The sequence below is a fragment of the Lemur catta genome, chromosome 6 (assembly GCF_020740605.2).
Source record: "Lemur catta isolate mLemCat1 chromosome 6, mLemCat1.pri, whole genome shotgun sequence".
Taxonomy (NCBI): domain Eukaryota; kingdom Metazoa; phylum Chordata; class Mammalia; order Primates; family Lemuridae; genus Lemur; species Lemur catta.
This window is the reverse complement of record NC_059133.1, coordinates 95,118,709-95,145,183: the sequence shown is the minus strand read 5'-3', so window position 1 is coordinate 95,145,183 and position 26,475 is coordinate 95,118,709. Positions and strand designations below refer to the sequence as shown.

Genomic DNA, 26,475 nt, shown 5'->3' with positions numbered 1-26,475 from the left:
TGTTAAAAATTATTCATTTATCTGAGATCCTAACTAACTGGGTATCCTGTATTTTAATTAGTAAATCTAGTGACCCTATGCTGGTTAAATATACAAAAGGAGCCTCTCATTTTACAAAGGTATTACATAAATAGAATTTTGTCTTACCCGCTCACCCCGATACAGGAAGGAAGCCATAAGCAGCAGCAACATACATTGGTATGTAGAGTTAAAAAGGATTCTATAGCTGTTTCAAGATTACCATAGCAATTTAAAAATCCTCATCATAGTCTAGAATATCCTTGAAATTTATAATCTGATCTATTTTCTTACCTCAGCATAAGCTTTGGCCCATGTACTTGCCAACTGATGTAAATCTACTTCACCTGATTTCACAGCTTCCAGGGATGCCTCAGCATCTCTATCATAATCTCGGAGCGATTCTTCTTCTATAAACTGCCTCAGAGCTTCTTTTAAATCTGTAATAAGGACAAACAACAAATGCCATCATCAGCAAAATCTAGACATAAACAGGGAACATTTTACCTGGTTGAACATTCCAATGTGAAATTTTATTTTATCAAGCTTATATCCTTAATAGAATTTCCAACTAAAATACAACCAGATTAGGGAACCATTTAACTAATTTCACAATAATTTTTCTTTACTATTACAGATAATTGCATGGAGAAAGGTAAAAATTCTTAACTCTTGTGTATAACCTTGATACTAATGAAGTAATACTACTTCCTTAAGCCTGATACCTCAGTTTGAAGCTAAGAAGTAGGTATAAGCACATAAAGAAAAACCTACATATTTTGAGGGTCTGAACATTACTGTATTTAAGTAAAATGTATTTTCTATATAACTTTCAAGGGTACATTGTTACATCCTTTGAATTTGGAAAAGAAGTTGAGTGACTAGCACATTAAAACTGATTTAACTCAAATGACCTATGATTTCAATTCTAGAGACACCATTTAGATACTGATATAATAGAAATAGCCCTGGGAGAGAAGAAGTCAGGACATCTGTGTTCTGGCCTTGGCTCCATCACTATGTTTGTGACTTTAGACAGTGGTTCACAATCTTGAATGTGCATCAGAATCCCCTGGAGGCCTTGCTGAAACAGACTGAACAGACTGCTGCCTGCCACCCCGTTTCTGATTCAGCAAGAATGGGGTGGGGCCTGAGAATTTTTATTTATAACAAATTCCCAGGTGATGTTGTTGTTGCTGATTAGGGACCATATTTTGAGAACTACTGCCTTAGGTAAATAATTTAATCTATTTATGTCCCAGTTTCCTTGTTTGTATGATATGATTGTGCTATAAAGTTTCTAGGTTCCCTTATAACTCCAACCTTCTATGATCCAACATATTCTCAAATTTAAGTTTTTTCCTATTCTGTGAGATATAACATAGACCTTTCAAAATGGTTTAATACATATCACTCTATAGAATTAATTTAGGTAAGCAAAGATTATTCAAAGATTAGTACTTCTATGGCATTTCAGGGATTGATGACTAGATCATTAAAAGAGCAACCAATTTAGCAATATAATTCTGTAACACCATAATTAGTGATGGCTGAAATGCCTTTTGAACCCACCCAACTGAATTCAAAGATTGAGTTCTAACCCAGACTTTGTAACTAATTTTTCATTATAAAATCTAATTTTTATACTATTGCTTTATAAACAAGGTTATAGGAAAAAACAATAAAACAAAAGTCTGGGGAATCTTTTTTATTTTTGGAAGCAGTTAAACCCGTATTTTATGGCTGTTTCCAGTGCCTCTTAGGTTTATGCTTTCTAATTAAACACTTCTAATAACAGAGACTATAGGAAAATAGTAAAGTGGTATTAATAAAAAAAATCAGTCCTCACCATTTTCTATAAAGCACGGTAGATTGTGCAGCAGCATCAGGCGTCCATGCAAATGACTGGCATTCTCTTGAACAGGAAATTGGAGTGGCACCCTCAGTTCTAAACACTGACTTCCTACTTTGAATTCATACACAAATTCCCGCTCTCTGTTGCAGAATCTTTCTCTGTTTTTCTTCATACTGTTTGACAGGATTTCTACAAAACTAACAAAAAAAGCAATAGGTTATAAGTCCATTAAAAAACATGTTTCGTTATTGCTGTACCACCTCTAAGAAAATGTTCCACCACGCAGAGATTTTATTTGTGTGACTGAGATAATTATTCTAGTTTTTTTCCGAGTGTTTATCCCTACACTTTCGTCTTCATGATGAAAAACAGTTGCTTTTTTTCTTAAAATGAAAATACTATTTCTTTTAAACTTCATTTAAGAAAAAAATTACGCTCTTAAAGTATTTGCATTCCCAGGCAGGGTTCTCAATAAAAGGACAGGAACATGGAAAAGAGAGCAAAGAGAATTCTTAGGAAGAGAGGCATAGGTGGGCAGATACAGAGCTTATGAAACAGTGGGTGAAAACAAAGTAAAAAAAAAAAACAGATCAGGGAAAAAGCAGCGATGTTGGAGATCTTAGAGGTGTGATCACGAGATCTGTTTGGTTGGGGTGGTTAAGAAAGTAGTAGAAAGATTTCCATGTGGGAAGAAGACATACAGAAAATAAACAGTACAGAATGACCCCCACAAGGCAAACTAGACACAATACAGAAAGAAGGAAATCTACTTAAAGGGAGTAAGAATCAACATCAATTAAAGATGTATTTATTCACCAGCCTCCTAACTGGACTCCCTGTTGCTAGGCTTTCCCCCATCACATCAGTTCTCACATTATTCTCTACACTGAAGTCACAGTAATCTTTCATTAAAAAGTAATATGCTTATCTAATCATGTTGCTTATCTACTTAAAACATATGGCATTCTATTGTTCTCAGTATAAAATGCAAAGTCCTTAACCCAGTTGACAATGCCCCTGCTTATTTATCCAGACTCTTGTCTCAGCAACTGCACCACTCCTTCCCAATACACCAATTTTATTTTCCAGCCATACTGAACTTCTGTCAATACCAAACCTCTCTTTCCACTCCCAACCTTTTTGAACACCGTTTCCTTTGCCTAGAGCACTTTTACTGGTTTTAATTTCCTTGGATAACAACTACTCATTCTTCAGGTCTCATTTTAGATAGTCCCCAGGAAAACTCTTCTAACTCCCTAAAACTGGATTGGGTCCCCAATACTGATCTGAATCATGGCATCTATTATACTCTATTTCTTACTCTCATTAGAAAAAGTCTACTTGAAGTGGAGGAATTCTGTCTTGTTGTATTCCATTGTGCCAGGCAGGAAACATAATGGCATATTTGTTGAATTGTATGGTGTTTTCATTTTATGGTGCTCATTGGAAAAATAAAGAAGAGAACAAGCAATTATTCATACGGTTCTTTAAAAAGAGATCACCTAAAATAGAAAAATAACCGAGACAAAGAAATTTTTGAGGAAGGGGAAAGGCTGATGAGTTGAATTATGCAGATTATATTTTCAAATTTCCATGTAGGCTTTACACAAAAATGTTAGTCTATGTATTACACCATAATGCAAACAGATAGAGTACTTATATTTTACTCACGGAATTAATTGAATAACACTTATTAAATGTAAAGCAATGGAAATTTGTACAACTCTAGAAAACCACCGATTCCATGTGGGAAATGTCTATTCTCTGATGCAGGAACTCCTCTCCTAAGTACATATTCAAATACTCACACACACACATGCATACATATATACATATGTTTAGGAAAATACACATAGAAGGATGGTCATAGAAGGCAGACCCAGCAGCTATGGTTTCAAATATTCGGCTCAACATACACTTACACTTGTGTTTCAATAAATTGATATTTTCAAGTTCCCTCTCCCCCTACTCGTTTTTTTGTTTGTTTTGTTTTTGTTTCTGTTTTTTTGCTAATGATCTATTCTGAAGACTTGCCTCAGCTTTGGCAACCGTGAAATCAAGGAAGGTTTCCCCTACGAAAAATGGGATGAGAGGAGGGTTAGAACGAACACATACAGCCCGGAGAGCGGAGGCTCTGAGGCTCACATCGGGAAAAGGAAGGCAGCCTCCTGGGCTGAGAAGCTCCAGCTGAGGGAGGGGACGAGCCCCTCCATTAGGGGTTTCAATCTGAAGGGCCTTCCTCACTCTGGGTTCGGGGCTCATCTCACCTAGTTCCGGAGTCCTGAGCTGTCGGCACACTGGGAACTGTCAGCGAGTTGGCCGCAGAGAACAGCCGCAGACCTACCGACTTGTGTTTATAGCCAGCAGATTCGCCACAACAGATTCGTCCACACGTTTTTCTCTTTTCTGGCACCCTGCAGAAAACTCCTCGGTCCTAGCGCCCCCTTTTTCCAGCCTGCTTCAATTTAATCATTTTAACAATGCAAGAAAGTGTATTTCTACTGTTCTTGTGTATTTCGGAGACAGCGCAAAGGCCGGTGTCGTGACGAAAGTGCGGCAGCGAGCACAAACTCGGCTCTGGCGGCCCGGACGCAGAAGAGCCAGGCCTTGCGCAGGGCGCACGCGCCGCCGCCGGGATGGCTCGTACCGATTGGAAGCCTGGCGGCGGAGGGCGGGGAGCGGCGGGGTCTGGGTTTGGGCGGGAGTTGAAACTGCCGCTGCTGCCTACAAGAACTTGAGAGCCGCAAATTTCCAGCCTTGAAGGGGGACCATGGTGCGGCCTGTGAGGTGGGTAGTTCATGACAACCGGCAGGGGGGCGAAGAAAAGCACATGAAGATGCTGTAGGCAATGCCTACACAGGACCCAGGGGAAAGGGCCGAGTAGACGGGAGGGCAGCGATGCGGAGCGAGGCATGGCTGGTTATTGCGAAACTCCCCGGGCTCCAGTGAGGGCCGCCCATTGCTTAGAAGAATGCTAGCATCCTAGCTTTTTCCTTCTCTTTGCCTCCTTTGCAGCTATTGCCGTTTCTCTTACCCGTCCTATTCCAATAAGACCTTGTTACGTTAGCTTTTGAATAGCGCTTTACATTTCACCGAGCGCCTACTTATTGTTCATCACTGTAGTTCTTTGACATGGAAAGAGCAGGTATTCCTGTTTTATCGATTTAAAACTCCTAGGCATAAAGGCCAAGGTACCTGAGTTGCACAGCTAGTATACTCAAACCTAAATCATCTGACTCCAGATCCTCCATTATACTATTTGAAACTATTCCTTTACATTATCACAGTTGAGTGCCATGGAAGCCTAGGGTCAGCCATTCATTTAGTGAAGTTACTCAATATATTTATTTCTATACTGTACGAGGTGCTGGAGGTTACGTTCCAACGGGAGGTGAGGTTAGGCGCCAAAAAGCATTGAAATGTGGTAGAATGGGAAGGAGAAAAACCCTGTTTTATATATGGTAGTTACAATGTGCCTCTCTGAGGAGATAATATGTACGGTGACATATGAATGACAAGAAGGAGCTAGCCAGACAAAAATATGGGGAAATCCAGGAAGAGGGAATGAGTGCCAACACCCTACGCTTGACCGTGTTTGAGGGAAGACTAATGCTGTAGCAAGTAGTGTAGAATGGAGTTTGAATTTTACTCTAAGACCAATGGGAAGTCAGTGAGTGTTTTAAGTAGAGGAGAAAAATCTAATTTTGCTTTTATAAAGGTCACTGGCTGCTGTTGGAGAATCAGTGGAGGATGGGGTGATCAGAATGGAAGCAGAAAAACGAGTTAGGAGGCCATTATACCATTGGATAGTGGTTTGGAGTAAGGGGTTATCAGTGGACATGGGATGGAACAGATGAATTTGGGATATATTTTAGAGGTACCGCTGACAGAACTTGCTGATGAAGTGGTTGTAGAGGTAAAGGGGAAAAAAATCAAGGATGATTCCACAATATTTTTGTTCTGAACTACTGAATGAATAATTTGTGTATTAACTGAGATGGAGACAACTAGGAAAAGGAACAGGTTCAGGAAGTGTAGGGGATCAAGATTTGTTTCAAACATGTTAAATTTGAAATGGATTTGAAACATCCAAATAGCAAAGTCATAATCCCTTTGTCTTGAACTGCAGTATTGTTAAAGTAGGGTCTGCAGACCTCTGGGAGTCTCTAAAAGCTTCTCAGGAAGTCTGTGAGGTCAAAACCCTTTTCATAATAACACTAAGACATGATTTGCTTTTTTTGTTTTTAAATTTTGTGTAGAGATGAAGTCTCACTATGTTGCCCATTGTGGTCTTCAACTTCTGGGCTCCAGTGATCCTCCTGCCTTGGCCTCCCAAAATGCTGGGATTATATACACATGTGAGCCACCGCACCCAGCCTGAGGCATAATTTGCTTTTTTCACTATTCTATCATTTGCACTGCAATAATGATAAAACTGCTGGCACCTCAGCACAAATGAAGGCAGTGGCACGAAACTGTACTAGTAGTCACTACATTCTTTACTACCACACTCTAAGAGAAAAAAAGAAAATCCCAGGTTCACTTAAGAATATGCTTGTTAAAGCAGTAGGAATTATGATATTCATTATAGCTCAACCCATGAATATATTTCTTTCTTTTTAGTAGACTTTTGATTTTAAAGGATTATCCATATTTAATTCAGCTCTCAAATTCTTAACTCTGAAGAGTGGTAGAGTAACATGAGTACATTTCTTTTTAACATTCTATGTGAGGAAATGGGAAGTACACATAAAGCACTTCTGCATACTGAAGTATGATGGTTATCTCAAGGAAAAGCATTTGTGAAACTGAGTTGTGAGCTGAACTAGCCTCTTTTTCCTAGAACACCATTTTTATTTAAAAAAACAACCGAGAAACTAGGTTATTCACATTTGAGCATTTGGCAGAAGGTAGAAACGAAAACTAGAAGACCGTTTTATTTAGTGTCTAGAGAAGGGAGGAAGAAAATAACTTTATTTTTTTTTCACTTTGAAAAAGTAGTACAGGTTGAATTTGCAAATTTGAAAATCCGAAATCTGAAATGCTCCAAAATCTGAAACTTTTTGAGTGCTGACATGATGCTCAAAGGAAATGCTTATTGGGTCATTTCAGATTTTCGGATTTGGGATACTCAATTAGTAAGTATATAATGCAAATATTCTAAAATCTGAAAAATTACAAAATTCGAAATACTTCTGGTCCCAAGCATTTCAGATAAGAGATATTCAACCTGTATAAAGATCTGTTTCCAATGGCAGGAACAAAGTCGATCGCCATTTTTAAGTGTCCATGTCATAAAAACATTATTTGGTGTTGTGGAGAGAGAAAAAAAAAAAAAGACAATGGCTTTTTGTGTCAAGAAGTTTATGACCTAACAAGGAAAATAGAATGCACCTATAAAATAAAAGAATACAAACAACAGAAACTTATAAATGCCCAATGGCAATTAACAGTATATAAATGATAAGTTAATTAAATGGATTATTTTTACCGTGTGAGTTATTTGAATTCATTTTTTTCTATATCAAGTCTATCAGATATAACTGTTTTAGCTAATGCTAAATCCTTGCTGTAAAGTGCAAATCATGTTCTAGACTTCAGTGTTTTTGAGAGAATTCAAGCACATTTTCATTTTTTCGAGACTGTTAATATGCTTAAGGAATGGAGGTGAGAAATTGACACTTGTGTTAATGAAAAATTTCTGTCTTGGTCATAGACATAAGAAACCAGTCAATTACTCACAGTTTGAGGACTCTGACAGTGATGGTAAGTAGAGCTTTCTATTTTTGTCTTAAAGATTTGGAGATTTATTTCCTCAGAATTTATACAACATATATAACAGATATTGAACATGTTCCCCAAGTGTATATGAGATAGGTCTAGAAAAGTAATTTTCTAAGTATTTGGGATAATTATGCTAATAATTACACTGACAAGATTATGTTGATAAGTGATAAATGAACTAGGCCGGGAGAAAATGGCTCTGTGGGCCTAAACTATTTCAGGTGTGTTTCTCAAATCAGGATTTGAATCCTGTCCCTTCCCTGAAGAAGGAACACATTGTCTTTTTAAGATACAAATGTATTACGGAATATTATATAAAATCCCCATTAATTATAATATGAAACAAGACCTTGAAGAAAGGTTAAATTTAAGCTATGCCATATCAGTTATATATTTACTCGTCTCTGCTCTTAAGAGACGTGATTGAAAAGTTTGAGAAACATTGCATTAGATTACATTATACTGTGAAGTGGGTTTTATACTCCTATCTCAGACCACCAGAGTTTTCTGTAAGTCAAATATTTAGTAATTCCTATGTTTAGAAGAGTCTGTTTTTGGCTTGGCCACAGTCTTAAGTGTGTCTACAACAATAGTATAAAATATAACTTCTGGCTTTATTGCTGTCATTGGTCTGTCACCAGGTATTTACAAATTGCCAGTTGTGTTCTGAACAGTGGGCAGTGAGGGCATTGCAGAAAGTCATGTTATCGTATTCCTACATGGGGAAGCATAAGAGACAGTATGTGTTAATAAATGCTAAAGCATGTGATTAAGACGACATGGACCCTGAAGGTACGTATATATGTGTCACTTATGTTTTGAAAGTCATAGCAGCAGTTTTATGTTGAGTGTCGAGAGAAGAACCACAAGAGTTCCGAGGAGTGGTAGCACAGAAAAACCTGTGAGAAACAATAATGTTCTGGAAAAGAACAGCCCTTTGCCAGAAATTTAAGAAGTTACTTTGGTAGGATCATAGGAAGGTCTTTATGGTAATGGATTTTTCTAATGGCTTTACAGGTTTTTAATTAATCATTTTTTCTTTGATGTTTATATACTACCTTCATTGCCTTTGTAACAAAGTTTTCTAGTGAATTGGTTTTTGATAGACAGATATTTTTAAAAATAAAGGCCACCAAAACAAAGAGAAGTTAAAGTAGATGACCAAGAATAAAGACAAACGAAATACCAATAATGATTTTTTAAATCATGGAAATTAAACAATTTGCTTAACCTATAAAATTCAAACACACACTAATGAATTTCAAGAAATAAATATAATGAATTTTTTTCTTTTATTTTTAATTCACATGTGAATAGATGATTTTGTTTCTGCAACTGTACCTTTAAACAAGAAATCCAGACCACAGGAATTAAAACAAGACAAACCAAAACCTAACTTGAAGAATCTCCAGAATGAGGACATCACACTGCAAGAGAAAACCCCTAAAAAAAGGTGAGAGGTAAGACATAGGGTAAATATACGACATTACATGTGTTAATTTAAAAGAGACACAGATTTGAACCCTGGGTTTAAATTAGAACTTGAGCAGAGTCATAGGTCATATTTTATTAGTGTGTGAGGAGAACAGGGATGAACTATTAATCTCCTTCTGACTTTCTGACTTAAAAAAGAAATTCATAAATATATAAGGAAATATCATTTAAATATTAAGACAATAATAATTATAGGGTTTATAAGTTGTGGCTAGCTTTTACAGGACCCAGCACCTGTCTCTGAAATCCTCAAATCTTACAACACTTCTTTGTTAAAAATTACATTTGTAAGGACAGTTTTAAAAAATTTAAAACTGTATATTTTTCTGCAGATAAAAGATTTTTCTTCATATCTTGTTGAGATTTGTCCAGCAGTGAGAAGATCATATAGTTTCTAGACTAACACTGGATTCTATTAGTTGGTACTAAGAGGGAGAAAAGAGTGAGGGAAGGAAGAGACCCAAAACTTGTAGTATGGAGAGGAGATGGGCTGAAGGAGAATATTAATGAATGGAACATGGGGTATGTAATATTTCACTGCTGCAAGTTTCTCTATGAAAAGTTAATTAGCATAGAGAAATTTGCCCTATGTCATAGTCTTTACTTTTTTCCTCTTTTTGTTTTTGAGTTTCTTATACCACATTTTAAGTAGAGGGAAAAAATAACTCACAGGTGGGAGAAAATACTTGCAAATCATATAACTGATAAGTAACTTGTATCCAGAGTATATAAAGAATTCTTAAAACTCAACAGTAAAAAAACTAATAACCCAATTAAAAATGTTCAAAAGACTTGAATAGACCGTTCTTCGAAGAAGACCCACAGAAAATCAATAAACACATGAAAAGATGCTCAGCATCATTAGCGGTCAGGGAAATGTAAATCAAAACCATGGTGAGATAATATTTCACACCCACTACATGACTGTAATCAAAAAGACAGACAATAACAGGTGTTGACAATGATGTGGAGAAATTGGAACCCTCATGCATTTCCAGTGGGAATGTAACATGGTACAGCCAAATTGGAAAATAGTTCAGCGGTTCCTCAAAATGTTAAACATGGAGTTACTATATGACCCCGCCTATGTGTATTCCCAAGGGAAATGAAAACACATGCCCACACAAAAACCTGTATGTGAATGTTCATGGCAACATTATTCATAACGGCCAAAATGAAGCAATCTAAATGTCTGCCAACTAATGAATAGATAATAAAATGTGGTGTCCACACAGTGGAATTAATTATGCAGCCGTAAAAAGAAATGACTACTGATGTATGTTGCAGCATGGATGAACCTTGAAAACATTATTCTGCATGAAAGAAGCCAGACACAAAAGGCCACATATTATGTGGTTTTATTTATATGAAATGTCCAGAATATACAAATCCATAGAAACATAAAGTAAGTTAATAGTTGCTAAGAACTTGGGAAGGGGTAAATTGGGAGTGACTGCTAATGGGAACAGGGTTTCTTTTTTGGGTAATGAAAATGTTCTGGAATTAGATAGTGGTGATGGTTTCACACCTCTGTGAATATAGTAAAAGCTGCTGTATTGTATACTTTAAAAGGGTGAATTTTGTGGTATGTGAATTATATCTCAATAAAACTGTTATTTGAAAGAAATAATAAATCCTTCAAGGTACATCTCAGTGCTTCTTCCTTTATGTAACCTTCCCTTATCCTACTGTCTTTGATTTTTCTTCCTCTTATGCTCCATAGCACTTTTGACCAACTTGAATGGGAGACTTACTATAATCTGCCTTATATGGGGTAATTATTAGTGTGTCTTATTTCTCTACCCTCATTAAATTGCAGAGTCCTTGAGGGTGCATTTAGTATTCTAGCTAGTGCAGTCCCTTGTATAAAGTAAGTGCTTGGTTAAATATTTGTTAAAGTCTAGCTTGGGAGGAACAGATATAAAACAATGTAATTTTCATTTAATATAAGAGCTATAATGTGTGTTAAAGGGGTGTGGGTGAGGTCAAAAGATTTCTAAGAGGAAGTGATGATTGAACCAAGTCTGTTTTAGATTGAGCAGGTACTTCCCACCTGGATAGAGCTGGTAGTAAGGGGAGGCATTACAATTAACGGGAACAGTAAGTGTAAAGACACATGCTGCTCCTGTTCCAAACCCATTATGTTATATACAACATGACATTGTTATATTTTAGGAGTCTTACCATCAAAGTTCAGTTAATGATGATGACTTGTTTAAAAACATTTTTGTGAGGTTAGGAACTCTTAAATAGTAATTTGGGGAAATCTCAAACTTTGGTCTTTAATTGAGGTTGTTATTTTTAAAACTTCATTATTATCTGTGTGTCTGTTTTAGAATGGCTTTAGATGACAAGCTCTACCAGAGAGACTTAGAAGTTGCACTGGCTTTATCAGTGAAGGAACTGCCAACAGTCACCGTTGATGTGCAGAAGTCTCAAGATAAAAGTAACTTTATTATCTGTATATTTAGCTTTAAGACCTTCTTTATTGCTTTTGTAATCGTTTCATTGGATGGGCTTTCACAGAGGAAAGAATAAAGTTTGAATACTTTGGACTATAAATAGATCAATTTGCAGAGGGTGCAATTGGATTCAATCCTTTATTCAGCTGCTTAAATCTCATACAAACATATACCTCTCTGCTTAACACTCAAAGTAAGCTTGAGGACATGGACTACGAGCGTGGATGTTCAAGTTGCATATTGTTTTCCAGTAAAAATTATCATGTCTTAAAGGCTTCTTAAAATGCCTTAGATCATTTTAAGGTTATTATAATGATTGGAGAGTCCTTATATTAGTAAAAGCGTGGATTTTCCTACACAGAAGTGGTAGTTAATATTTACTGACTGTTTCCTATGTGTTGGGCACTGTAACATGCAATTTCCATGTAAGATCAACATTTAATCTCCTGTATTAATCCTAAGCGATGCTATTTTTATCTCCGTGTTATAGATGAGGAAATGAAGTCTTAGGATAAGCAACTTGCCCATGGTCATAAAGCCAGTTTATGTGGTGGGTCCCAAATTTGAATTAAGTCTGACTTTTGGAGCCCAAACTTCTAACCATATGCTAGCCTCTCCTAGTAAAATCACTGTGCTAGTTTGAGTTTGGCATCATTTATCTGTATCTAAATGCTATTACATTTTAGCACTAATCTTCGTGTTACTAGACATGGATGGATTAAGGTATACCTGAATTTTCTTTCTTATTCCTTATATTTAGGCATTGAAGGACATGACAGTAGTAAAACAGAAATAATGAATAAGTCTCCTCATATCTCTAATTGCAGTGTGGCCAGTGACTATTTAGGTAAGTTTTTTGTTATATTAATAATGTTTTTCATCAACGATGCTGTTTTTTTAACTTTTGTTTAAATTCCTAAAACTATAGCTGGAACCAAGGTCTATAAATTTGTCAAGTCTCTCTTCATCTAGTGGCCTTTGTTTCTTTGTATTTTAGTCTTAGTTTCTCTTGCCACAGACCCACTGTCTTCCCTGGTGGAGGGTCATGACTGCCCATGGCTCCTAGTCTGCAGCAGTTGACCAGGGAAGAAGGGGCTGCATCTTTCCAGTTCCAGTTTGAAAATTCTTAGGGAAAGATTCTCTCTGTTTGGGTCTTAGGCTTATCCTTAGAGCCAGAGTATGTAGCCAGGGGACTGTTATACTATGATTGACCCAGATTGGGCTAGTAAGTAGTCTATTACTAGAAGCAGGGGAGAGATGAACCTCAACAAATAAAAGCAACAGATATAATAGAGTCTACTCTGCAGTTCTTGAAATATCAGCTGTCACAAAAAGTTTTCCATTGATTTTTATGCCTCTCCTGAAGACTTAGATAAAATTACTGAGGACGATGATGTTCGTGGTGTTCAAGGGAAAAGAAAAGCAGCATCTAAAGCTGTGGTACAGCAGAGGAAGATTCTTTTGGAAGGGAGTGATGGTGACAGTGCTGATGACACTGAACCAGACTTTGCAACTGGTAAGTTACATCCTACTTCAAAATTCTGTGGACATTCAGTAAAAAAGTTCTTGGAGGCCATTAATGTATCTAACTGTTACCCATTTTTCAAGGCACAGATTAAAGTTTACCTCCTAGACAAAGCTTTTTCCTCAGATGCCACCAGTGAATTTTACTGTCCTGTCCTGTGTGTCCCTGAAGCTTGCATACCCCAAAGTGTTAGCACAGTGCTTTGAGATGACTGTAGATAGAGAAGAGAAGAGGTCTACATACTAAGCTCTGGGACACTTAATGTTGGAGGTCAGAAAGATTAGGAACATTCAGCAAAGGAGTTAGAAAGGAATGGCTAAAAATGCAGAACCAAGAGAGAAAGGGTATCTATCTATCCAAAGGCCAAGTGAAGAAATATTTCAAAGAGAAATCAGTTGTTAATGACTTGTTAGGTCTAATAGATAACTGAGAATTCACCAACGGATTTGACAAGTCATTGGTGAGCTTAGTAGAAATGACAGCCCACAGCTGGGCACAGTGGCTCACACCTATAATCCTAATACTTTGTGAGGCTGAGACGGGAAGATCACTTGAGTCCAGGAGTTCGAGACCAGCCTGAGCAACATAGCAAGACTCCATCTCTATAAATAATAGAAAATTAGTTTGGTATGGTGGCACACGCATGTAGTCCTAGTGACTAAGAAGGCTGAGCCAGAAAGATCACTTGAGCCCCGAAGTTTGAGGTTATAGTGAGCTGTGATGATGCCATTGCACTCTAGCCTGAGCAACAGAGTTAGACACTGTCTCAAAGAAAAAAGAAATGAAAGCCCAATTGAACTGAGTTCAAGAGAATGGGAGACAGTGAGTGTAAGACAACCTTTTGAGGAGTTTTGCTGTAAAAGATAACAGAGAAACAAGATATTGGGAAGAGGATTTTTATGGCTAATATTTCTTCCCTGTTTATAAGTTAGTGGAAATGATCTGGTTAAGAAAGGAGAAAAAAATTATACCAAAGATTTAAAAAAGAAAGAAAGAAAACTTAAAATTGAAAAAAATGCTATTAACTGAATTTTTTTTTTCTTTCATAAATTGTGGAGGGAGCACCATTGCTCCATAGACCATTATTTACAGACCTTACATTTAGGGAGGAAACACCTAGAAATGTATCGAGGATGAGTTTGAAGATATAGGACACAGGAAAATGATTAGCAAGTTGTGTGCTAGTTAAGAAGTGGTTCAAGGTGTGAATAGGAGACATGGGGTCAGGAATGTAGAGATGGGCTCAACATGAAAGGTATTGCAAAGGTATCGCAAAGGTAGAATGACAGGAATTGGCATCTAGGAAGGGTGGAGAAAAAGAAAGTCAGTGATGGCATCAAGGTTCCTAACCTGGCTGAATACAAAGATGAAATGCTTATAACCAAGATAAATATATGTGGAAGATCAGGTTTTTGCAGATATAAGAGAAAGAATTTTGCTATAAGCAAATAGAGTTTGAGGGGCCAACCAAATATCCATGCAAAGACTTAGCTGACATAAATTCAGGAAAAAGTAGAAATAACCATTACATAAATAATAATTAAAGCTAATGGAATAGGCAAGATAGCATGTGAAGAGAAGGGGGAGGAGTCTAAAAGAATACTGGCACTGAAAGCAGCAGTTCTCAGATTTTAGGAATCACCTCAAGAGCTGGTTAAGATGTAGATTCACAGGGCTCACCTCCAAAGAGTCTGATTCCACAGAACAAGTGTGGAGCCCAGAAATCTACCCAATATATGCTCCTCTACTCAGGTGATTCCAAAGCAGGTAGTCAGTCTATGGATCTTACTTTGAGAAACACTGATTTAAGGGAAACATCAAAAAAGAGGAGCCAGTGAAAGAAGGATAATAGAGCATAGACTAAATTCTTCCCAACTTCAGGTTACTTAATACAAAAAATTCAATATAATCAAAATAACTCCTGGGCAGTTGAAGTGTCTTTTCCAGGGATAAAGATTGTAGCACTCCCAGAATGTCAGTATCATTGTTTGATACATGACTGTCAGAAAAATTAGTAAGCAATTCTGAAGTTGTAAATTACAGTTGTACTTAGCATGCTAGCCAAATTAATTTCTTTTTTTTAATAAAGAATTTAAAAGTTTGCTATATGTGGGAATGAATCACTTGCTTTGTTTGTTGGATTTATCTAATTCATGAGTTATGTTTCTAGAGGTATGATAGATTTATAAAAAGAATATTTTGCTATTTGCATTCCAACTTTAGATAATCTCTCTTGGACTGTTTCATAAAAGTACAATTTATATGCGATAATGATTTGAATAATGACTTTAACCCCTCTGCTCTTAAAAGTAAATAGCCAAGGACTTGAATAGACATTTCTCCAAAGATGACATACAAATGGCCAACAAGCATATGAAAAGATGCTCAACATCACTAATCATTAGAGAAATACAAATATCAAAAGTACAATGAGATATCACCTTACACCCATTAGGATGGATACTATCAAACAAACAACAAAAAACCCCAGAAAAAACAAGTGTTGGTGAGGATAAGGAAAAATTAGTACCCTTGTGCACTGTTTTGGGATTATAAAATGGTGCAACTGCTATAGAAAACAGTATAGTGGTTCCTCAGAAAATTAAAAATAGAAGAACAGGTTGAGCATCTCAAATTCGTAAATCTGAAATCCAAAATCTGAAACTTCTTAAGTGCTGACATGATGCTCAAAGGAAATGTTCATTGGAGCATTTTAGATTTTGGATTTCCAAATTTGGTACGCTAGACCTGGTATAATGCAAATATTCCAAAATCTGAAAAAATTCAAAATCTGGAAACACTTCTGGTCCCAAGCATTTCAGATAAGAGATACTTAACCTGGACCATATGATCCAGCAATCCCACTTCTGAGTATATATCCAAAACAATTGAAAGCCCGGTCTCGAACAGATATTTGCACACCCATGTTCATAGCAACACTATTTATAATAGCTAAGAAGTGAAAATCACCCAAAAGTGACATTTCAGAGTTTTTCCCCTGCATTGGCTTGCCTTATATAAGAAGAAAAAGAATTATTTGTCATCTTCACTAGAGAAAGAAAAGAGAAAATTGCAGCAAAGCTAGGCCATCTAAAGATTCCCCAAATCTGTAACTCAAGTGTTTGGGCCTTCCAGATTTTCCAATGTGGAATGCTGATGATCTGGGATTCTGGGAACTCCATCTCCTCACCTCTTGTTTTATTTAATTTGTTTTCTCAGTTGGACCTCATCTCTGGACAAGCTTGTTAATTAGCCAGCTCCCACCATTTATCCTTTTGAGCCAAGAAAGGAATCCTTAGGATTTCTAAGTCACTGAACACATACAATACCAGAACTATGGGATAATTAGAAAGTTTTGTCCTTCCAGATTATATATGCTGAAATTTTAGAGAAACTTTCTCCACTACTTGCCCTCCCTGAACCTAGATTCTCTCCAAGATATAATTACTTGAATTTGCAAGCTACTATTTGTGACAGCCTTCTTGTGATCGCTGGCCTTTTGTGACTAATCTGTACAGCACAGTAATCATTATATGAATATGTGAGTTGATTACTCTCATTTGTTTTTAAATTTTTATGTGAAGAAGATCATGGAATAAGGAAATCATAATTTGAAGATCATAATGACATTGATTTAGGTAGAGATCATCCATGGAAGGTTGATGAGGACCTTTATAATGGTGAACTCAGGCTGCCATCAACTGAAAGAACTAAGAGTGGGACAACCACACATTATATCCTTTCTGATACAATATAATGTGAAGTACAGAGCATCACCTAGGAGGTATATCCTTACCCCCCCCAAAAAAAAGTGAGCCCTAACCTAATCGAGCCTTGAGAACAGAATTCCAGCTCACAGAAAATGTAAGAGTAAGTTAAATAACACCACAACGAAGAAAAAGTCCAGAATGTAGGACATTCTACAGGACAACTGACCTGGCTACTTTAGCAAGTCATAGGCTTGGGGGAAAAGGGAGAGGGTATTGCTCTGTTTTAAAAGAGATTAATATAGACTGGATAGAAGATGTTACTTAGAAACTAGTGTTAATATTACTAGATATGATAAAATGGCATTGCTGTGTAAGAAAATGTGCATGTTTTTTAGAGATGCATTTGGAAGTATGTAAGAGTGTAATGACAATGATGCTTTGGATTTATTTTAATATACTACAAGAAGGAAAGGGAAAAGAAGAAGGCCGGGTGCAGTGGCTCACACCTGTAATCCTAGCACTCTGGGAGGCCGAGGTGGGATGATCGCTGGAGGTCAGGAGTTCGAGACTAGCCTGAGCAAGAGTGAGACCCCGTCTCTACTGAAAAAACAAAAAAAAGGAAAAGAGAGATAGATGAAACAAATGTAGCAAAATATTGATAATTATTGAATCTGGATGGTGGTTTATTGCTATATATTGTTGTGTAGGCTTGAAATTTTTCATGTATATTTTAATTTTTATATAAATACATTGTTTTAGATAATATGTGGGGAAAAAGTGGTTATCTCTGAGTGATGAGGTTAGAGAGTGGATTTTCTTTTTCCTATAGTTTACAGTGTTTGCAATAAGCATGTACTGTTTTTCATTTTATTGTATATTTTTTGCCTTAAGCATTTTCTGCAATAAGCATGTACGTAATATTAAAAATTTTTTAAAGTTTTATGTGAATATAGTACTATTTACACTTAGTTTTCAGACTTTTTATTATTTATAAGCCATATTTACACTTAGTTTTCAGAATTTTTATTATTTATAAGCCATGGTTTTCTGATCTTAACCCGTCTGAGAATAGAGGGATCATTGGTTAATTATCAGGTTAGGCCGTGCTTTTTTCTAGAGCAGCTGCAGAACTTTCCGTATTGTATCACTGGCTTATATCATTCCACGTAGTACAGAAAAGAGTTTGTGGGAAATAGAGGTATGTCTATTTCCATATGAAACCAGATATAGGATTATCAGCTAAGATCACTGTGGTGTGGTTAGTCCTTCTCAATTCCCAATGGGTCTCTCTTCCAGAATGTTGAAGTTTATGTGATTAAGGGAACGTATACTGTTATTATCATAGATGTCATTGTTTTGGAAGACTGGCTGTTGTCATAATCTACCATTCTTTTTTCAAAAGTTACTGAATTAAACTGATAAAATCTGAAGGAAAGATTACTGAAAGGAAATTATAGTGATAGTAGTAATAGCAAACAATTCTATTTTGCTTGCTATATGCCAGAGGTTATTCTAAATGCTTTATATACATATTAACTCATTTAATCCATGCAATAACCCTATGACATAGGTTTGTGGTTATCCCCATTTTCTAGGTGAGGAAACTGAGGAGCAGTGAAGTTAGTGACCTGTCTGAGTCACATGACGTAAGTGGAGGAGCTAGGATTCAAACCCAAACACCCACAATCTCAACCACTGCAGCATTCTCTCTTGGGAAATGGTGTAGCACAAAGGTGCACAAGAATCTGGTGCAAAAGCTGTGGATAAAGTTAAGGCAACATAAGTCTCATTTTTTAGAACATGGATGAAGTATGTAATCTTCTGTTTTAGGTGAAGATTCTGAGGATGATTCTGATTTTGGTGAGGGTGGAGATAATGATGAAGACTTCAGTATGAGAAAAAGTAAAGTTAAAGAAATTAAAAAGAAAGAAGTGAAAATAAAATCCCCAATAGAACAGAAACAGAAGAAATCTAAATCCAAATGTAGGTAGTGCTTTGGGTAAGCTTGGTCCAAAACACTTATTTTTATAAAGAAAATGTATTTGGTTTGTTTGCTGTATTTTTCTTATCTTGTCCTTTGTTCTCTTCAATATGTTGCTAATGTTCATTTCTAGTTAAAATACATAAAAGAAAGCAGGGTAGGATTGGGGAAAGGAGAAAAGCGACTAGAATACTGAGCCCCACCACCTAGCCTAGCACTTACTATGTCGTACTTTGCTGTGGTGCTCACAGCCACCCTCTGCAGTGTCACCAGCATTTTATGGTGAGAAAACTGAGGCTCAGAAAGGTTAAATAATTTGGATATCTTACCTCTAATAAGTGAAGGGCTAGAATTGGAAGCTGCGTTTGTCCATTCAGAGTCTGAGCTCTGTCCAGTGGACCTCATTTTCTCCAGGCAATTAAACAGGGAAATTTGCGTGATTCTAATTTCGTGTTTTTGTGCTTAACTTAGTCTGATTTGAGAGCTCTTTTGCCTCATGTTTGGGGCCAATTTCTAGCTTTTTGTTATTTTTTTCTCTAAAACAAATTCTGCTAGAAACTACTTTTACAATAAAACCTGGAATTTATGATAACTTGAGCATGGAATACCTGTTTCTTGTGTAAAATAAGTTAGGATATTTTTGAGTTTATATAATATATGATAGATTATTATAAAATAAACACTCATTAACTGAATTTGTTTATTTATTGATACCAATTTTTATGTCTCAGTTTTTTAATGTATATGCTATTTGATACTAAAAGTTCCATTATTCAGACTTTCCATTAATAGGAGTTTTTCTCACCTTAAATAGCATAGTACTTAGTGCTTAATAAGAATTAAATATTGACTGAGTCATATCAATATATATTATGTACTCTGCTGTATTCTGAATAAGGTTTTAATTAGAGTGTTTTCTTAAATTAAAAAATTCATCAAATTCATCTGGTTTTCAGAAATGAGATTTTAAATGCAGAGGCTTTTAGGGATAACTGTATATTAGTTTCCTATTGCTGTTATAACAAATTATCACAAACTTAGTGTCTTAACACATACTTACTATTTTGCAGTTCTGAGGGTCAAAAGTTCAAAATGGTTTTCACTGGGCTAAAATCAAGCCGTCAGCAGGCTGTGCTCCTTTGTGGATGTGTTAGGGGAGAATCCACTCTCTTCCCTTTTCCAGCTCCTAGAGGGCCCCTGCATGCCTTGGCTCATGGCCCCTTCCATCTTCAAAGCGAGCAATGGCAGGGACTTTTTCACTTCATGGCACGTGACTGAGTCTCTGCATCTTACATTTACTTACAAGGACCCTTGTGATTGCGTCGGTCCCATCCAAATAATTCAGGATAATATCCCCATCTCAAGATTCTTAACTTAATTCCATCTGCAAAGTCCCTTTGCCATGTGAGGTAACATATTCACATGTTCTGACAATTAGGATATAGACATCTTTGAGGGGCCATTGTTCTGCCTACCACAAGCTATAATGTGAAAATGTCATTAACGATGTGAATGTATTTTACATTTAGATGTTTGGATTTCACCAAGACACACTAACAACTAAAAATAAAATTTCAGTTTCCAAGTTGGAATTTACTATTTAAAGTCTTTTATATATACCTTAGAGCAAGTTACTTTATGAGGAAGATTAATTAAAAATATTAGAAGTAAAATTTAACCACTAAGTAATAGGATTAAGGATTAGGAAAAATGGGTTATCTTTTAGTCCTACTAAATAATGTATTGGGTAACCTTTGAGAGCCTAGCACACATCATATTTTTTCCCTTGATACAGAAAATTTTGAGAGCTGTGCTGTCCAATGTGGTAGCCCCTATCCACAGGTGGCTATATTACATTAAAGTTAATTAAATAAATTAAAAAATAAGTTCCTCTGTTTTAGTAGCCACATTTCAAGTGCACAGTAACTGTATATGGGTAGGGGCTACCATATTGGACAGCACAAAGTACAGAACATTTCTGTCATCACAGAAAGTTCTTTTGGACATTGCTGATCTAGGAGATATGTCTGTAGTGAAAATGTTCATATTCACATACATGTAGATACCCCTTAGGTATCTCAAAACAAGCATTATCTGAAAGTGAATTTACATTCTACCTCTCCTCCTCCCTTCGTTCCTCCTCCAGATCTTAAAAAAAAAAAAAAAAAAAAAAAGACCAAAACCTACAACCTACTCCCATTCTTGTGTTCATTCTCTAGGTAAATGGCACCATAAAGCAGTGTGGCCATGACAAGAACTTGCAAGTCATGGATTATGTCTTCATCTTCATCACTGCCTGCCTCCATCTAATTGCTAAAATATATCTAATGTGCTATTTTCCCTTCTCTTTTCCACTTTAGTTCAGGCCCCTATCACCTCTCAGTTGATTACCATAATAGCCTTCTAAGTGGTCTACTTGCCCTACACTACCACCAGCAAGACATTTTAAAATGAAAGTCATTCCTGAGAAAAATTAATACATGATTGTGACTAGCCAGACACTCCTTTATGTGGTTTGCAAAGCTCTTCAGAAACGATCTGCACCCTGTCTATATCTCTCACCTTTTCTATCTTTGAGATTCCTGCTCCAGCCATATTGAACCAGTACTGGTCCTAGAACTTGGTGCATTTTCCAGCTTTACACGCTCTACTCCCTCTATCTGGAATACTTCCCTCAACTCATCTTTACTCTTTAGCCTTGACTTAGCTCAGACCATCCTGACCTCCCTCCCTGTGACTTCTAAACACATAAACCCAGATTATTTCCCTTCCTACTGGGCATATTTCTAGTCTGTCATATCCCTTATCACACTGCATTATGCACATCTCTTTATGTTCCTGTCCTTTTAAAGTCCAGTGACTGGACCATAAAGTCCTTGGGAGCAAGATCCATGGGTTAAACTCTTTGTAACCCTAGAGCTTAATATATTGTCTCACTGACACATACTGATGAGACACTATTGTGTAATGGTTACGAGTATGGACTTTGGAGGTAAACCTGGTTTCTAATCCCAGCTCAGACACTTACTAGCTATCACATTACAGGCAGATCATTTCCTTATCTGACAGTGGGGATAGTAATATCTGTATCAGAGTTGTTATAAAAGATTAAAGGTAACATGTGTGATATGCTTACCACACTACCTGGCATATATACGCTCATAAAAGATGGCTATTCTTAGGCTCTCGATAAATGTTTCTTGATTTATTAATCAGTTTTCAAATTTGTGATATTGCCTTTTTAATTTTTATAAGGTAATGTAGCTTTATAATTTTTACATGTACATGCTAGATTTAAACTGTGTCTTCTATATAACAAACTTTTTTATGTATATTTTTCAAATAAGTGACTTCAGTAGACTCTGCTCCAGCTGCTGTCAAATCAGAATCTCAGTCCTCATCAAAAAAGGTTTCTCTTTCTTCAGAGGCCTCTAGAAAGCCATTACAAATACACAGTCCTTCAGCTGAAAGCAAGAGACCTAAGTGGGTGCCGCCAGGTATGGTATATTTATGATCAAGGGCAAGAGCTTACAAAATGACCACTGGTAGATTTTTCCCTAGTGCTATATATGCTATATATGAACATTTTCCCATATTATTACATATTCCTCAAAACCAAAGTTTCTGGTTGCTGCATCTAGTCATCTTTTATTTAACCATTCCATTATTATTAAATATCCAGGTCATTTATGATTTTTTTGTGCTATAAATAAGCTTGTAATAAACACAAACATCCCTATTTTAGAAATCTGTGGGCAAATTTCTGATTATTTTCTTAGGGTAAAATTTCTAGTAGAAAAATTGTAATGTCAAAGGGTATAAACATTTGAGATTCCTGACATGTATTTATATATAAATATATATTTCTGACAACAGATGTTTTGCTTAGGGCCTGCTGACCTCCACAGTCTGACTGAAGCCTCGGGGCCTGTATGTGGGAATTCCAGCATTTAACAAATGCCCTAGCGAACTCAACCTCTGGCTCTTACAAACTTGGCTTCTTTTTATTTTCTTTCACTCCACAGCCAAGTTTCACTGATCCTTCAAGAATTCTTTCAACTTCACCCTTCTTGATGTCACTAAAACCCTAATCTGAGTCTGAACTATTGCTGCCTTCCTAACTAGTCCTGTACCTACTTTCCTTCTTCCAGTTGCTTGAACCCTCTACTTCAGTGAAATTGAGACACTTTTTGCCCCTTAAACACATTGTATGTGTTCTTCTGTCAGGGCCTCTCTTTATCCAGTTTCGTCTGTCTGGTATATCTTTCTTCGTGTGTCCCCTCTTCATGTTCTTCAGATCTACTCTAGTTTTACTTGACTACTTTGAGTGACTTTTCAGAGTGGCCCACAGTGGCCCACAGCTAAAGATGACTGGGTATTCACAGATAGGTTTAGGCCTGATCTGTGAGGCTGCACGATGACTTATTTTATCTGAGTTTTCATTTCCTCACATGAACTATCAGGAACTAATATAAGCTTTAAAGTCCTTTCTGGTTTAAAAATTCTAAGATTTTTAATAAGGACTTAAAAGTTTTTTGGAGAAGGAAAGGAGAGAAGATTAGTTCCTAAAATAATGATGTTCTATCATTCAAAGAGTATCCCTTTGTATATTTCTTCCAACAATATTAGTGAATCCCCAATGAAAGAAATTTAAAAGAAATGATATGATTATAGAAATTAAAAAGCATAATCAAAAAGATACAAAGGAAATAATGGAATGATGGATAAAGAATTAATGTCATGAAGCACAACATGCTTATAGATTCAGTGCATTACAGGGTCAGGCAAGTGGTGTAAATGAGTTCACTGGGCCCATGTAATAGACTTGTGTGAATCAGGGTTGTGTTAGACTTGGGAGCTCATGCCCCTTTTGAAGGAAGCAGCTGCCACTCAGCTCCATCTGATTATTTCCATGTCGGATTATGGGCTTGGTATTTCCAGATCTGATTTTTTTTCAAGAGAAGCCAGAAATCCAGGTTTTAATGTGAAATCTCCTAATTTCTTAAAACCATGTGGACCAAGCAATATATCTGAGAGCTAATTTGGCCCTCAAGTTGCCAGTTTATTAACTGCCTTGTACAAATATGAGAAGACTACCAAGACCCCAAAGGGAAAATGAGCCAGGGACATAAACATACCAATGCTAGAAAATATGAAAAAAGTTTCAGTCTTACTGAAATTATGAAGATGTAAATTAGAATAATAAAATACTATTGTATACCTCTCACACTAGAAAACAATAAAGCAATATAATCCAGTACCCTCTGGTTTATGGGGTAGCAGGTATAATTATTTCTTTTAAATGTATAATCCCTTTATAGTCCAGCAAGTATAGTCATCAACTGTGAACATTAATGTGGATAAATATTGAAATTTAATATTATATGGAAATAATTGCTACATTACAGTGATGGTATAAATGAAACCAGTATAAATAAATAAAATCAGTATTTGCCATTCATAAAGTTATTTAATAATTAAAAAATAGACTTTTTAAAGGAGTAATTATAAAAATTACAGGACTGTAAAAAATGTATTAGTTTTTTTTATTACTTTAGAAATTATAATTGTATGTATTTCTTTATCCCTTTATAACCAGTGTTATTTGCTCCCAACTTTCCTATTTCAGCTTTCATGGTAAAGTTTTGGTGTCATTACCTTGGCTTCTGGGATGTTTGAAAATAGGCAATACTGTATTCTTTAGTATGGAAAGCCCTTTAGTACCTTACATTCTTTTGATCTATTATAGTTTCTTGCTTGATAGACCCTGGAAAGCAGAATAATGCTTAACTACTTCTTTTGCTTCTTGTGTTTTATAAATTAATCTTTGTTAAGAGATTTCTGGCATCGTCAACATCATGTCATATGTTTTCTTTCAGCAGCATCTGCAAGTAGCAGCAACAGCAGCAGCCCACTGGCAGGAGTGTCCGTTAAGTCTCCAAATCAGAGTCTCCGTCTTGGCTTGTCCAGATTAGCACGAGTTAAACCTTTGCATCCAAGCGCCACTAGCAGCTGAGTGTGGTAGCAGAGAAATGTTTGATTGAGAGAATCACAGTTTTACAAGTGTGTTTGTATTTGAGGAGGGTATTGTAATATAAAGGAATCCTTTAACATGTTATATAAATGATCTGTACCCATTTTGTGATTGTGCTTTCTGGAAAGCTATTCAAGACTTCAGTAAGAGATTTGTTCATGAGAATTATTTTCTTGTGCCATTTCCTTCTGAAGAGCTATTCTATTTTCCTGTCAGTTTGGCTTGGAGGAAGTCCACATCACATGCTGTTCTTTTCTGGTAATGTTATATTCCTTTCTAGTTCTGTCCAGTTTATGGCACCTTAACTTCAACTGTTCAGAGTTTATCTGGCAAAAGGAAACGTCCCTATTTCTTTCAGGAGACATTTCTGAAATCTTATAAGCTACTTAAACTATATTGTAGTTTTATTGCAGAGATGTTTTGTATTTTAGCCAAATCTTTTTATAGTAAGAATTCAGAATTATTTTATACATTCAAATGGTTCTGTGTTATGGCATATGTCTTCTACTTAAAAGTAGGTTATTCTATAGCAAATAGAATTTAATATCATTTTATGAAATCTTTCTTCATCATCAAAACCTTTAATAAAAGTGGAAAAGTTTTGACATGCTCTTTTTCTTGATACCACTGCATCTACATTTGTCTCTGATTTTCTACATTTCATGATACAATGAGAGCTCTGCAAAGAATGGTAGCCTTTTTGTTGTAAATATAAACGGGGAAGCAGTTTCTTAAGGTAATCACTTTTTGTTAAGCTTGTACTTTGGACAGGAGCTGTCAAGTATTTAGTCATCCCTATTATGCTGTTAGATAAAATAACCTCAGGAAGCTTGGCTCTGAATTTATTGTGAATAAAAATAGTAATGAATATATTCTATATTTATGGTGAGAATTTCAACCAACTCCTGATCATTTTTTAATAAAATTTTTTCAAATCATGTTAACCATTAAAAAATGTATAATATTTAACTCAGTTCTTCTTGTTTTATGGAAATATCCATGTTAATGTGAATATGATTTAGAATTATGATTAAAGTGAGCATTTGCCTATTACTATTGCACATTTTTCTTATCTAGCATATATTTTTATACTGTCATATACCACCTCACCTACCCCACCCACCCCACTTTCTAAAACATAATTTTTCAGTTCCATAGTACTGAAGTATTCTGTATGGTGCAGTTCAACAGTGAACAGCAAGCTCCTTGTCTGTATTAGGCACTGATCTCATTGATTAATCACCTAGCACCAGCTTGATGAACCTGTTTTTGCCATGTTATCCATGTTAACAGTTTCCTTCTGTTTGAAAATTACCTTAAAGTTTGTTAAAAACTGGCCTGGCTGAAAGCACTAATACCTTCATGTTGCCAAACCCAGTGTATTTTTCTCACCTCCTCTACACCCTATTTATCGTACCCTGATTAAAACATTTCCTTGGCTCATGTGACACCTTTCTTTTGTAATTTTCTCCCCGCCTCTCTGCCTAGTCTTCATTATTTTGCAGCTTTGTAATCTTTTGTTTGACCTCCACGTCCTTCTACCACAGTATCATATTCCGTGCAAGCTCCAGTGGTTGCTTATGTGACAGTGACTGCCAAATTAGGATCTTTA

At 36.1% G+C, this 26,475-nt stretch overlaps 2 protein-coding genes across 7 annotated transcripts in view; one reads left to right on the top strand and one right to left on the bottom strand.

Moving 5' to 3' along the window:
• C6H12orf4 (chromosome 6 C12orf4 homolog) overlaps nucleotides 1-4,228 on the bottom strand; it is a 36,827-nt gene extending 32,599 nt beyond the window's left edge. The window contains exons 1-3 of the mRNA XM_045554559.1: nucleotides 4,141-4,228; nucleotides 1,868-2,070; nucleotides 313-458 (exon numbers count right to left, since the gene is read on the bottom strand). Of these exons, the coding sequence (XP_045410515.1) occupies nucleotides 313-458; nucleotides 1,868-2,045 (324 nt within the window). The 5' untranslated portion in view covers nucleotides 2,046-2,070; nucleotides 4,141-4,228. The remainder of the gene's footprint in view (nucleotides 1-312; nucleotides 459-1,867; nucleotides 2,071-4,140) is intronic.
• Nucleotides 4,229-4,489: 261 nt separating this feature from the next.
• Nucleotides 4,490-25,914, top strand: RAD51AP1 (RAD51 associated protein 1). 6 transcript variants are annotated; one of them, XM_045554557.1, is made up of 10 exons: nucleotides 4,578-4,660; nucleotides 5,592-5,655; nucleotides 7,590-7,639; nucleotides 8,975-9,117; nucleotides 11,488-11,597; nucleotides 12,374-12,460; nucleotides 12,980-13,129; nucleotides 18,679-18,831; nucleotides 22,177-22,326; nucleotides 24,709-25,914. In XM_045554557.1, the coding sequence occupies exons 4-10, from the start codon at nucleotides 9,071-9,073 to the stop codon at nucleotides 24,843-24,845; spliced, it is 834 nt and encodes a 277-aa protein (XP_045410513.1). In that variant the 5' UTR covers nucleotides 4,578-4,660; nucleotides 5,592-5,655; nucleotides 7,590-7,639; nucleotides 8,975-9,070; the 3' UTR covers nucleotides 24,846-25,914. The 6 variants fall into 6 exon arrangements, with proteins under 6 accessions (XP_045410509.1, XP_045410510.1, XP_045410512.1 ...); XM_045554553.1 differs by lacking the exon at nucleotides 5,592-5,655 and having other exon boundaries at nucleotides 4,490-4,660; nucleotides 8,975-9,110; XM_045554554.1 differs by lacking the exon at nucleotides 5,592-5,655 and having other exon boundaries at nucleotides 4,562-4,660; nucleotides 8,975-9,110; nucleotides 24,712-25,914.
• Nucleotides 25,915-26,475: the final 561 nt, after the last annotated feature.